Raw genomic sequence first — 12,652 nt, 5'->3', positions numbered from 1 at the left:
TCTGAGTTTTCAACTTGGTGGTGATGGTTGATTTCTTGAATGGATTGAGTTGAATCTTTGCATAGAGGATCCATGGGTGTAGTAGAAGGGATTTCAATTGGAAATTGGTCTCCAATTGGCCCAGAATTGATAGGGGCATTTCGTCGAACACCTTGCTCAACCGGACTGTCTGAGCTTTTGGATTGTAAAATTGGAGGAATTGGTTGGTACCTATATAAAATTGGAAGTGTAGGATCATTCTCCTCATCAAAGCGAACATTTTGGTACCTTTCTTTTCCAATTTGGATACCTGGAACACCTTGCGCGTTCATTTTTGCCTCGCCAGAGTTCTGATGCTCATCGGAGGGGACGATTCCCACGGTGGAATTCTCGAACACCTAGTATGTTTCAGGCGTTGTTTTTTTTTTTTCCTTTTTGTATTTGTAACTTTTTTTTTTCTGATTTTGTATTTAAAAATGGGACCCACAAATAACACATGACAGGTAATAAATAGCTTATCATGATATGTTGTACATGTCAGCACAATTGATATACACGCTCTGGTGGATGTGTTTATTATTACCCATTTTGTCAAGTTGGAGTATTCAAATGGGAAAATCCAAAGTTCGTGTATCGGCTTTCAAAAGCCGACAAGTTTAAGTGGCCAGGAACCCATTGCGCCTAACTTTTTAAGCTAAATAGTTTTCTTACTCCATTTTTCTACTCCAAATCCTAATGATTTTCGTTTCATAAACAACAACAACAAATTCAGTATAATCTCACAAGTTGAATCTAGGGAGGGTAATGTGTACGCAGATCTTATCCTATTTAGTTTAATAAACAAGTAACTTTTTTATTTTATTACTAGCTTGAGGACACGTGCACGTCGTGCAGAGGTGGGTATGAGTAGTTTAATGAATACACCAGCAAATAGCATTTTTCACTCAACTGCTGTTATAAAAGAAAATGCTGTTTCAACAACAGTTATAATTATGTGTCCTCTTTGACAATTGACAAACAAACCAACATATGCCTTTGATTTATTCTGTTTTCCTTCTATACAATGAGAATCTTGAGCATTTCTTTGCTCTTTCAATTGAAATCCCTTTAGTAAATAGTCTTGAAAGGCTTATACGTTTTGAGATCAAGAACAACACCTGCTATAGAACCAACAGCTGCAGCTATAGACACAAATAAACAAGCTGCACTTAGCATCTCAAGTCCTATCCATTGGTTTGTCCATCTTCCAATCTTCTTTTGCTTAATATACATTTCTATTGGGAAATATACCGTCAGTGGCCAAAATCCCAGTGCTCCTAATAGTCCAACAACGTCGTTGAAGAATGGCAAAAGCATCGCTATGATCGTTGTTAATATTACAAAAATCGTCCTCCATATTACACGAAAGAAGTTAAGCTGGTAAACGCCAACGAAAGGGATAGGAATGTCATGTTCTGCTGTTACAAAATTGCTCTTGGACCATTTTTTCGCGCTCCATTTCTCCACAAATGCAAAGAGTGGTTGACAGTAGACCTGCAGTAGTTCCAATGGATTCAAAATTCTGTTTCTAGTACAATTGAGGAAACCTTTGTAATCCTAAATCAGTCAAGTGAGATTCAATCTATGAAATAATTTGATCTTAGGACAACATCATTCTAAATCTTTGACGATTCAATTTAGGGTTTTTTCCATTTTTTGCCCAGCGGCACAAAATATTTACAGGCAGTAGCCTAAGTTTACAAAATATACACACTGGTAATGTGTATGATATATTATATGTCTATTTATACTTGATATACAAAAAATATACATTTGGCCGCGACTCAAAAAAGTAATTATCATTTCAATTTAGTTGTTTATGTATTAGTGAGTTAATGAGTTGTTTACCTGATAAGCACCAACAAGGTGAATGACAATAGCTGCATTTGCTATGTCGAGCAACCAATATGGATCAAAGAATCCAAAACCAGTGAGGAGATTTCCTGGAGCATCATTTCCAAAAGCAGCATAGCCAATACATCCACAGAGTAAATAAAAAATAGTTGTGACGCCGATGCTTAGCATACTGGCTTTTTTCATGGTTTTATGTTCTGCTGGAGGAGATTTTATTGTATCCTGCAGGAGGAAAAGAGATATTCAGAAACGACGGACCAGGAGGTCACTGGTTTAATCCGTGGAAACAACCTCTTGCAGAAATGTAGGGTAAGGCTGCGTACAATAGACCTTTGTGATCCAGCCCTTCCCCGGACTTCATGCATAACGGAAGCTTAGTGCACCGAATTGCCCTTTTATTGACCAGATGAAGTAAAAGTTTGTGCTGATATGGTTTACCTGAATCTCAATAAGTATGATGGAGAAAGAATATGCAAAGGCAATAGCCCCTAGAGCTTGTAAACTCCTCCATATTTTTTGAGTGGAAGTTACAGTTCCAATATGTGTTACAGTACCAATACTAATTCCAGTAAGGCTACCTTTGAAGCTTTTATTTCCTGTTACAGATAAAAGAAAGAAAAGGTAAGTCTTTCTTTAGCTTATACAGTGAAGCCTAACTCTGCCTTGTCAAATTATGTGCATGTTCCTAAAGTTTCTACTTACCTGATACTAATATGCAAAAATATTGAAATACAATCACAACAACCGGTCTCAAACAAGTTGAGATCGGCTATATGAATCATCACTGACCATAATAAATGGCAGTCCGGTGCACTAAGCTCCCGCTATGCGCGGGGTTCGGAAAAGGGCCGGACCATAGAGGTCTATTGTACGTAACATTATCATGCATTTCTGCAAGAGGCTGTTTCACGGCTCGAACCCATGATTTTCTGATCACATGGCAGTAACTTTACCAGTTACGCCAAGGCTCCCTTTCTATCACTGACCATATTACTCGATTCAAATCATCTCATGCCAATATTATGTGAAAATATTAAAATAAAGAAATGTAAATAATCATAAAGGAGTTCACCAGCAACTTTAGCAATTCCAAGAACCAGACCAACAGTAGAATAAGTGAAGGACATAATTGCAGCAACTATAGAGAGCCACCACACTTGATCAAAGCCAGGGATCTGAGAGAACAAGATTTCAGTGACACCAAATGCTATCATATATCCATTACTAGACATATGGCAAGGATCTCTCCTATGATTCCTGTGGAAACAATTTGACCTTTTTATTGCCCTGTGAAATCAAAGACACTAATTGAGTGCTGGACTATAACATATATGTTTCAGAAAATACTGGCTATTCATGATTCAGGGTGCATGTTTAAAAGTATTTAACTTATATATGCACTGACAACGTAAAACTTTTTTTACACTATTAGTGTATTTTAACTTATTGTAATAGGAGATTTGCGTTATTTTCCATGTTACTATATCTCATTTTTCATGATTGTTATCTATAGTTATATTTTAGGTGACCTGATAGCGTAACTTTTAAAAAAGAATGACTAGAAGTTAAAGTCTGTTGGAAAATGTCAATACTTACAACATACTCACTGATGCGGCAATGGTGTATCCAATAGCCACGCCAAACAAGTTCAAGTACTGAATCAAGCCACACACTTTCACTTTCTTCCCTCCTAATAACAAAATTAAACAACTTCATCATCAGCACTTTGTTGAAGGCTTATAATTAAGTAATTATTAAAGTTTTCTCTAACAATTTAAACTTTTGAATAATATAGTTACACAATTCAATATGGCATCAGAGTAGGCAAAAGGTCTTAGCTTCAAATATATAGTTAAGTAGAGTAATTAAAAGTATGTCATTTGTAATAGCTTAAGTTTTTAGAGGAGATAGTCGACAGAAACAACACGAGATATATTCATTGATTTAACAAACCTAATATTCCCTTGACGGCCTCCATATATGTGTAATTCCTCGGGCCATTGACAGGATCTCCAGTTCTGTAGCATTGAGACAGGAGGTTTGAAGTATATAGAACAACAAAAGCAAATAGTATCATTACAGTAGGTCCTGCTACCCAACCAAGTTGCCCTATTGCCCATGCTAATGAGAGGACTCCTGAACCAATAACAGCTGTGATTATATGTGATGTTGTAGTCCAGAAAGTCCCTACAATACAAATTTTATACTACAATCAGACCTATCTAAAACAATATCCTTATATAACAACACTTCACTATAAAAGCTAAGCTTTTTGGGAATCAATTTACATGTTATGTTATAATATATGTTCTCTATAACAGCACTTCGCTATAACATCCAAAAATATTCAGAACAAACGAGGCTGTTATAAAGAGGTTTGACTGTATCAAATCACCTAAAAAATAATACACGCATCTGCTATAAATGAGATTACAAACAACAATAATATACCTAGTATATTCTCATACTTGGGGTCTGAGGAGGTTAGTGTATACGCAGACCTTACCCCTACCTAGTAAAGGTAGAGAGGTTGTTTCCAATAGACCCTCGGTTTAGAAATAAGAAGTCTGGTGCACAAGGCATTCCACGTTTACTCTATGTCCGGGGAAAGGCCGCATCCTAAGGGGTGTGTAACAGACAACTTACCCTAATGCAAGCATTAGTAGCGGCTTCCACGGCTCGAACCCGTGACCTACAAGTCACATGAAGACAACTTTACCGTTGCTCCGGCCAAGGCTCCTTCACAAGAAGGATACGACAAATGTAATTAATACTATTATTTAAAGACAAGGCTCCTTCACAAGAAGGATACGACAAATGTAATTAATACTATTATTTAAAGAAGTTTACCTGTTCTTCTTAAATGGCCATCATCATCAAAGCATTTGGAGTAATTGGTTTGAAGGTTGATTATTGCCTCAGTTTCCTTTTGATGTTTTGGTTGGACATCCACTTGGAAATAGTGCCTAACATCATGCCTTTCTTCTACCTAAGACACATTTTATGAAGAGGAAAATAAGATTGTTTCAGAAAAAGAAAGTTAAATTCTTAATTGCAATTAATTATAGTTAATTACTCACTTCTCCATGGTATATTCTGGCAGGAAGAGTTCGACTCCTTGGCAACATATTTTTGGCTTAAACTGAGTATATAAATGATGAGATAATTGGTAAACTATTTTCTTCTCTAAATTTAACAATTTAGAGGATCCTTTACAGGTTAAAATGGAAGTGTGAGAGGCATTTTATAGAGGAGGATTGGTGTTAATTATGAACCAAAGATGCAAGGGAACAGAAACTTTATGGTATTGTGCAACTTTCCTTTTTAAGTATTTGTAGGAAAATGATAAATAACACAATTACATTGTACGTATATCTTTAAGAGAAGATGTTTCGAATTAGAGGGAGTCGTGTCTTCGCCATAATTTGTCATGCTTACTGTACAGTAGGTGATCTGATAAGGTAAAAAATTATTTACACTATATAAATGAAATTCCTTATTGATATATAGTTTGTGGTTTAGATTATTTAATTCTTTGAGTTACTTGCTGCATTTTTTTTAACCTATGGTCAAGAGTCTTGCATATAAATAGAAGGAATAGTCGCCAAAAAAGCGTAAGCATTAGTATCGTTAAATATTATAGCTTTATCATTAATATAGCTTCATTCCATTAAGAAGAACTTAATCAATAATTTTCACTTACAGCATTATGATGACATTAGTTACATCATGTGAGATAACGGGCATCAAACGAAATTAAAGTTGAATAAGATCACTATACTTTAGATAGCTCTGGGATTTCTTTCACTTTGCTTCTTCAATGCTAATCTTGTTATCTAATGTTACGAATTCGCAAGTTCACATGATCATATTCAGAGACGCAGTCAGAATTCCAACTTTATCGGTTCTAGATCTTAGAATGATAATTTCAAGTGTCAATAGTGGGGTTCTAAATTTAGTATTTACATATTTAATAAATTTAGTAATACAAATATTATTTGAATAAAAAATATTGGATTCGGACAAACCCGTAGTCGGACTTCTAGCTCAGTGATCATTATTCCACGCACGACACATTTTGCACTACAAGGCTTATCACTTTTTCTTTCATAAAAAAGGAAACAACCAATGACCAATGTCATAATACACATGTTCTTTGCAAAGGCTAAATCCTCTTTCACTACTGATGCATGTCCCATGTACTGTTTGTAGTCCATTATTTAAATAATTGGATTGTGTAAATTATTGAATTGTGTGACGTGATTTCCATATTTTAATGTAGTTCCAACGTACCAATGTTACGGGAGCGGACCCAAAATTTGAAAGTGATGGGACACCATTATCAAATAAAAATTTAAACAAATGTTGGAGCGCGAATCGAACTCAAACCGCGCACTAAAAGTCAAGTTGTACTCCTCTCCTCTCCTCTCCCACAAATCGACTAACATAATGCAATTGTATGAGCTTTAAGTCGAAGGGTGACAATCAAAATATATACTTGTTATTTAAGAGATATATATATACATATATGTATATTTTTTTCGAAATTATCGGACTACCCTAAGGGTATAGGTCCACCTCTGGTTATAGGTTCAAGTTTTATAAATTACATACTAGTAATACAACGCACAACTAATGTTATCTGCCTCAGTTTCAAACGAATTGCATGTGATTGCATATATGAATTTTCATTGTGTTGTTTCGTCCATTTAAGAATCTTTTAATTCAATGTTAAAAAATATTTTCTCTAGCACTAAAACTCTTTTTGAATTTTCTACTAATATAAAAATCTTTAACAACACGAAAAAACTTACTACATATACGTTGGATCCAAAGTAAGCAATTAATGGAATGACGAAAACGTAATCCTAACTAATTGACATTTACAAAGAATCATTTCAATTATTGGAGCCAAGTAACAAAATCTGGTCTATACGTAAAGAGATGTGTTGTAAATATAATTACGTAAATAAAATATTCATTTTTAATACTTTAATTTGAAGATGAAATAAGCCGTTGAGTTTAAAAGGAAGATTTGAAGTTACCTAAACATTGCCTAATGGCTTCAATTGTCCTTTCGTTATCAGTGAGCACTGTGAGAACACAAATCAATTGCTTCAAAGAAACTCATTTATATTTATTCTTATTTGATGATCAGCATAATATCTTCTCACTACAAAAAATAAGAATATATTAGCTGCAAGATTTGTATAGGTCCAAATTTGGCAACCAAGATAACGGATAAGCAAGACATAGGATGGGGTTGACCACGACACAGCAACCGATGGTCGTCGTGATAAAGGCCGACGACCAAAAGCGGGCAGCTGAGATAAAATAATAACGATAACTTGGACTTAGGGAGAGACATGAAGAATATTCCTTTGGATATTCTCTGTGTTGTACTTTTTAGGATTTTTTTAGGTAATGTCCCTTATAAATAGGAGGAGATAATGAACAATGGCGGGATCTGCCCTTTTGAGAACTGAGACATATTGTAAAGTTGAGAGAAGAATATACTAAAGAGTTGTCTTATTCATTTTATTCAAGCACGTGTTCTTCAACCTTCTTCCATAAATTTCAAGATTCCACATTCATATCGATTGCTTATCTTTTCACGTCGTCAGAGAAAGGAAATACCCAATCACACAATCATTGGGTGATAATCCCTTTTACACTACAATCTTTATCATTTCTTGCATTTATTATACATTTATGACATTACATGTTTTGTCATTCATAGCATATCAAGTTTACTATTTAACGCTCCTACCCGTTGCATGAGAATCTTGCTTCATTTGATCAAGGATTTATTAAGTCCAACTGAGATTCACCCTATTAATTTACTAGTAATCGGTTTAGCAATAATTTGCTCAAATAATTTGGCGTCGTCTGTGGGGAGATTTTAGTTGAAACTATAGTTCTTTCTAGATAAAAAACACATTTCTTCCACGTTTTGCACAAACTAACGATGGCAGGAAAAGGAGATGCGAGACTAAAAGCGATAGCAACCGTCCCTACCTACATTCTGAACACCATCAACGAAGATGGCAGGGGAGACAACGAGAATGCATCACCAAGCGGTACTCCCAGGCGAAGTATTTCACCTCCCCCTCACGAAAGCGTGACGGTTTCACGTGAAAAGGGACCTCCACATCCACAGCTGAAGAAGCACCACCAGAAGTGAAGAAACTACTAGAAGAGTGGCTGACAAGCACTCTAAATAATATACTCGACAGACCCGCCCAAAGGGAAATGGCAACACCGTGCAAGCAGATATCATAAAAACTAACGGCGAGCATCCCCTTCCTCAAAATAGGTAACACTTACCCCACTGTGGATGCAAGTAACGATGCGCTCGCAGCCGTTATAAAGAAAATGGAAAATTGGAAAATGAAAACAGGGTGCTCCACGACCAGATGAAGAAGCACCAAGAAAGGGTTGACAAGATACCAGGTGCCCCAAAGTTAGTACCAAAACGAGACGTTGGTCGATTCATCGAGCAACCGTACAATGAAGCGGCTCCATACGCCATTCCCAAAACCTTCAAAATGCCACCGTACCTGAAGATATACGCTGGTACTACAGATCCAGAAGATCATATCGTCCACTACGCTATAGCGGTGAAGGGCAACGATCTCTCGAAGGAGAAAGTACCATCGGTACTACTAAAAAGGTTCGGATAAACCCTAATAGGAGGAGCCCTAAACAGGTATTCACAACCATCGGCGTGGTCAATAGCAACGTTCAAGGAAATGGCCGACAAGTTTGTCACCACCCATACAGGGGCTAAGAAGGCGGAAGCCAGGGTGAACGACATATTCGCCGTTAGGCAATTGCCCGGCAAAGGACTCAATGACTTCCTCGCCCGATTTAATAGGGTGAGAATGAGCTTACCGAATATATCAGAAGAGATGGCGGTAGCGACCTGCCAAAATAGGTTGAGCAGGAACAGGTCGAGAGCAACCAGAAAACTATTAAGCAGGCTCATGAAATATCCTCCCAACACCTGGTAAGAAATCCACAATGCCTATTGCGCCAAGGTGAGAGCCGATGAGGACGACCTTAACGGTCCAATCCAACGGCTGACGTCAGTTCAAGCAGAATCGAGAAGGGATCGTTATAACGACGGTCGAAGGGATCAGTCAGGCCCCCGTCTCAGCCGAGAAAGACACCAACCCTACAGCAGAATAGCCATCCTACCACCTCCTCGACATATGGAAGGGCCGCCCAGGCCGCATACAACGACTCAGCGAAATGAAAGAGGTAAGCCTCCACTCTTATCCGCTCACAATTTTTATGTTTCTCCTTAAGAAATAGTGTACGCACTAGAGAAGCTCGACACGAAGGTAAAATGGCTACAAAAGATGATGTCTGACCCAAATACTCGGAAGTCGAATGCCCTCTGTGAATTTCACCAGGAACGAAGTCACAAAATCGAGGATTGCATAGGTCTGCGACAAGAGGTAGTGAGAATGTTAAACCAAGGGCACTTGAAAGAATTGATGAGCGACCGCGGACGGGCCATCTTTTCCTGCGGACATGAGCTACACCAGGGACCTCCAAAGCCGCCCTCTCCAGCTCGCACTATCCAAATGATCATCGGTGGAGGCGACGAAGCAACGATCAACCATGTGAAGTTCACCACTACACACAAATTGAAACGATCGATCACCCACGAACGGTACGACGATTTCGGAGACAGTATCATCTTCGATAAGCCAGATACCGACGGTTTGACTCCCTCATTTCGATGCTCTTGTTATTACTTTACGTATTTTAGACACTGATGTAAGAAGAATAATGGTAGATGACGGAAGTGGCGCGTGTATTATCCACCTCAAGTCCTCGCACAAATGAGACTCGAGGACAAGATAATACCACATTACATAACATTAATAGGTTTTAACAATGCAGTTGAGCGAACCTCCTGGGAGATAACGCTGCCCGTTCTGGCCGGGGTCGTCACCTTAGAAACAACATTCCATGTCATAAACCAAGACACAACTTACAACGCCATCATAGGGCGGCCCTGGATGCACGCCACGAGGTCCATCCCATCGAGCCTCTACCAGGTAATCAAGTTCCCTACTCTATGGGGAATATTCAGTATCAGGGGAAAACAACGCACCGCCCCAAGAATGCTATCGCATAGCCCAGGATTGCACCTACACCTAACAGATGAAGGGAGTGGATGCAAAGGCATAACAATTACCCCAGTCGGGGATTGAACTCAACCTTCAATTAGATGTCATCAAGGACCCCGACATCGTCAAAGCAACCGAATCAATGATAGAAGATCTCAAAACCAGGTAAACTTCACAAGTTTTTAATTAGCAACGTTAATCTGTTTGCTTTCTCCCATGCAGATATGTCGGGCATCTCGAAAGACGTGGCCACACATAAGTTGAACATCGACCCACTTTATCTGCCAGTACAACAAATAAAAAGGAAAGTCAACGCTACAACCAACGAGGTCGTAAGTGACAAAGTGGAGAAGCTCCTCGCTAACGGTTCCATCCGAGAATCAAAATATCCCCAATAGGTCGCTAACGTGGTCATGGTAAAAAAGAAAAACAGAAAATGGTGGATGTGCGTAGATTTCACAGACCTAAACAAGACGTGCCCAAAAGACTCCAACCCGTTAACGCACATCGACCAGCTCATCGATGTCACAACATGACACGAGTTGCTAAGCTTCTTGGACGCCTACTCAGGCTACAACCAAATCCTCATGGAGGAAGAGGACTAAGAGAAAACTACCTTCATCATTCATCAGGGAACGTACTGCTACAGAGTCATGTCGTTTGGATTGAAGAATGCAGGGGTAATGTACCAAAAGTTGGTCACCAAGATGTTCAAAGATCAACTCGACAAAACAATGGAAGTCTACATCAATGACATGCTAGTTAAATCAAAAAGAAAAGAAGACCACATCGATCACCTGAAGGAAGCTTGCGGTATACTAAGGCGGTATGGCATGAAACTAAACCCCGAAAAATGTGCCTTCGACATAACCTCGGGCAAATTTCTCGGTTTCTTGGTATCACAAAGAGGTATCGAGGTCAATCCAGATCAAATCAAAGCCATTGAAAGGATACCTGAGGTGTTGACCAGCAAGAAACAAGTGCAAAAATTGACTGGCTGCATAGCCGCTCTATCAAGATTAATCTCGCGGTCATCCGACATATGCCACAAATTCTTCAACGTGCTGAAAAAAGATAATGGGCTCCAGTGGAATTCAGAATGCGCCGATGCCTTGAGAGAACTAAAGGTATACTTGTCCTTTAAGCATCGAGCTCCAATAGAATTTAGAAATCGCGATAAGCGCGGTGCTGGTCTGCAAGAACAAAGGGTTAAAGCTAGATCTCAAGTATGGAGCTCGATGAGTCGTCCTCAGATGCGACTCCCAACTCGTCATCAACCAAGTCACAATGACTTTCCAAATCAAAGAACAAAGGCTACAAAAGTACCAGACATAAATTCACAAACTACTGCCGGAATTCGATGAATGCCGACTCGACCAGATACCCCGAGCTCAAAATATCGAGGTGGACGGCCTCGCCAAACTAGAAGCCGCCACCAAAAATATCACTAAAGAAAATGTGGCCACTCTCCTCCACTCGTCAATAGACCAACTCGAGGTACATTCCGAAAATTTGACTTGGGATTGGCGCAACCGTATCATGACATATTTTCAGGAGGGAATACTCCCGCAAGAAAAAAAAAGTAAGCCAAAAAGCTTTGAATGCAGGCGGCCAGGTACAGCATCATAAATCACGACCTATAGAAGAGAACGTTCGGTGGCCCATTGGCAAAATGCCTAGGGCCGAGTCAGACCAGGGGTGTGCTCGAAGAAGTACACGAGGGACACAGTGGTTCCCATATAGGCAACCAAGCCCTCGTTAGATGCCTCATTCGAGCAGGATATTACTGGCCTACTATGAAAAAGGAAGCCGCAGATTATGTTAAGAGATGCGAGCAGTGCCAAAAGTACGCACCTATGATACATCTAGCGGGAGAACACCTCCACTCTGTTACCTCTCCATGGCCATTCATCAAATGGGAATGGACATTGTCGGACCCCTCCCAGCGGGGCAAGGTAAGACACGTTTCCTTTTAGTTTTAACTGATTACTTTTCCAAATGGGTCGAAGCAGGTGCATTTGCCCAAATAGGCGAACAAGAAGTCATCACATTCATATGGAGGAATATCATATGCCGCTTTGGCATCCCCAAAGAAATCAGATGTGATAATGGACCCCAGTTCACCGGTAAAAAGATGATTGAGTTCTTCGAAAAATGGCGCATCAAGAGAATACTCTCCATGCCATATCATCCCGCTGGCAATGGTCAAGCTGAATCCTCCAATAAAACCATATTGAATATCTTAAATAAAAAGCTTGAGGACGCCAAAGGGCTATGGTCGGAGTTGCTACCAGAGGTATTATGGGCTTACCGCACCACGCCAAAAACAAGCACCGGCGAAATGCCATATTCATTAGTCTACGGAACTGATGCCATGATACATGTTGAGGTCGGAGAACCTAGCCTGAGATACTCCAACGAAAGCGGACCAAACATCGACGAGAACAGAAGACAAGACCTCGAGGAGGCAGAAGAACGAAGAGACATGGCTTATGTAAGGATGGTAGCCAAAAAACAACAAGCGGAAAGATACTACAACAAGAAGGCCAAACTACGACCACTCAAAGTCGAAGACTATGTTCTCAAGGCCAAAACACAAGCAACTAAAGACCCAAATGAAGGCAAATTGGGAACCA

The 12,652-nt window shown here is 39.3% G+C and overlaps 1 protein-coding gene across 3 annotated transcripts; it reads right to left on the bottom strand.

Annotated features, from left to right (window-relative positions):
• Positions 1-910: 910 nt before the first annotated feature.
• On the bottom strand, positions 911-5,103 carry LOC104216282 (amino acid permease 4-like). Of its 3 annotated transcripts, none has more exons than XM_070165547.1 (8): positions 4,953-5,103; positions 4,723-4,861; positions 3,826-4,059; positions 3,469-3,562; positions 2,945-3,129; positions 2,311-2,468; positions 1,867-2,094; positions 911-1,512 (listed from the first exon to the last, which is right to left on the bottom strand). In XM_070165547.1, the coding sequence occupies exons 1-8, from the start codon at positions 4,998-5,000 to the stop codon at positions 1,087-1,089; spliced, it is 1,512 nt and encodes a 503-aa protein (XP_070021648.1). In that variant the 5' UTR covers positions 5,001-5,103; the 3' UTR covers positions 911-1,086. The 3 variants fall into 3 exon arrangements, with proteins under 3 accessions (XP_070021648.1, XP_009764609.1, XP_009764610.1); XM_009766307.2 differs by having other exon boundaries at positions 2,945-3,159; positions 4,953-5,102; XM_009766308.2 differs by lacking the exon at positions 4,953-5,103 and adding an exon at positions 4,519-4,611 and having other exon boundaries at positions 2,945-3,159; positions 4,723-4,848.
• Between the last annotated feature and the right edge of the window lie 7,549 nt (positions 5,104-12,652).

The sequence above is a fragment of the Nicotiana sylvestris genome, chromosome 12 (genome assembly GCF_000393655.2).
Source record: "Nicotiana sylvestris chromosome 12, ASM39365v2, whole genome shotgun sequence".
In the NCBI taxonomy this organism is placed as follows: Eukaryota; Viridiplantae; Streptophyta; class Magnoliopsida; order Solanales; family Solanaceae; genus Nicotiana; species Nicotiana sylvestris.
This window is presented reverse-complemented; position numbering and strand designations above follow the sequence as displayed.

Coding starts and splice junctions, on each gene's coding strand:
- LOC104216282 (XM_009766307.2), bottom strand. CDS start 5,000: ATGTTGCCAAGGAGTCGAACTCTTCCTGCCAGAATATACCATGGAGAA. Junction 3,563..3,825: donor GGCCGTCAAGGGAATATTAG/GTTTGTTAAATC, acceptor TTTTGTTATTAG/GAGGGAAGAAAGTGAAAGTG. Junction 2,095..2,310: donor TCATACTTATTGAGATTCAG/GTAAACCATATC, acceptor TTCCTCCTGCAG/GATACAATAAAATCTCCTCC.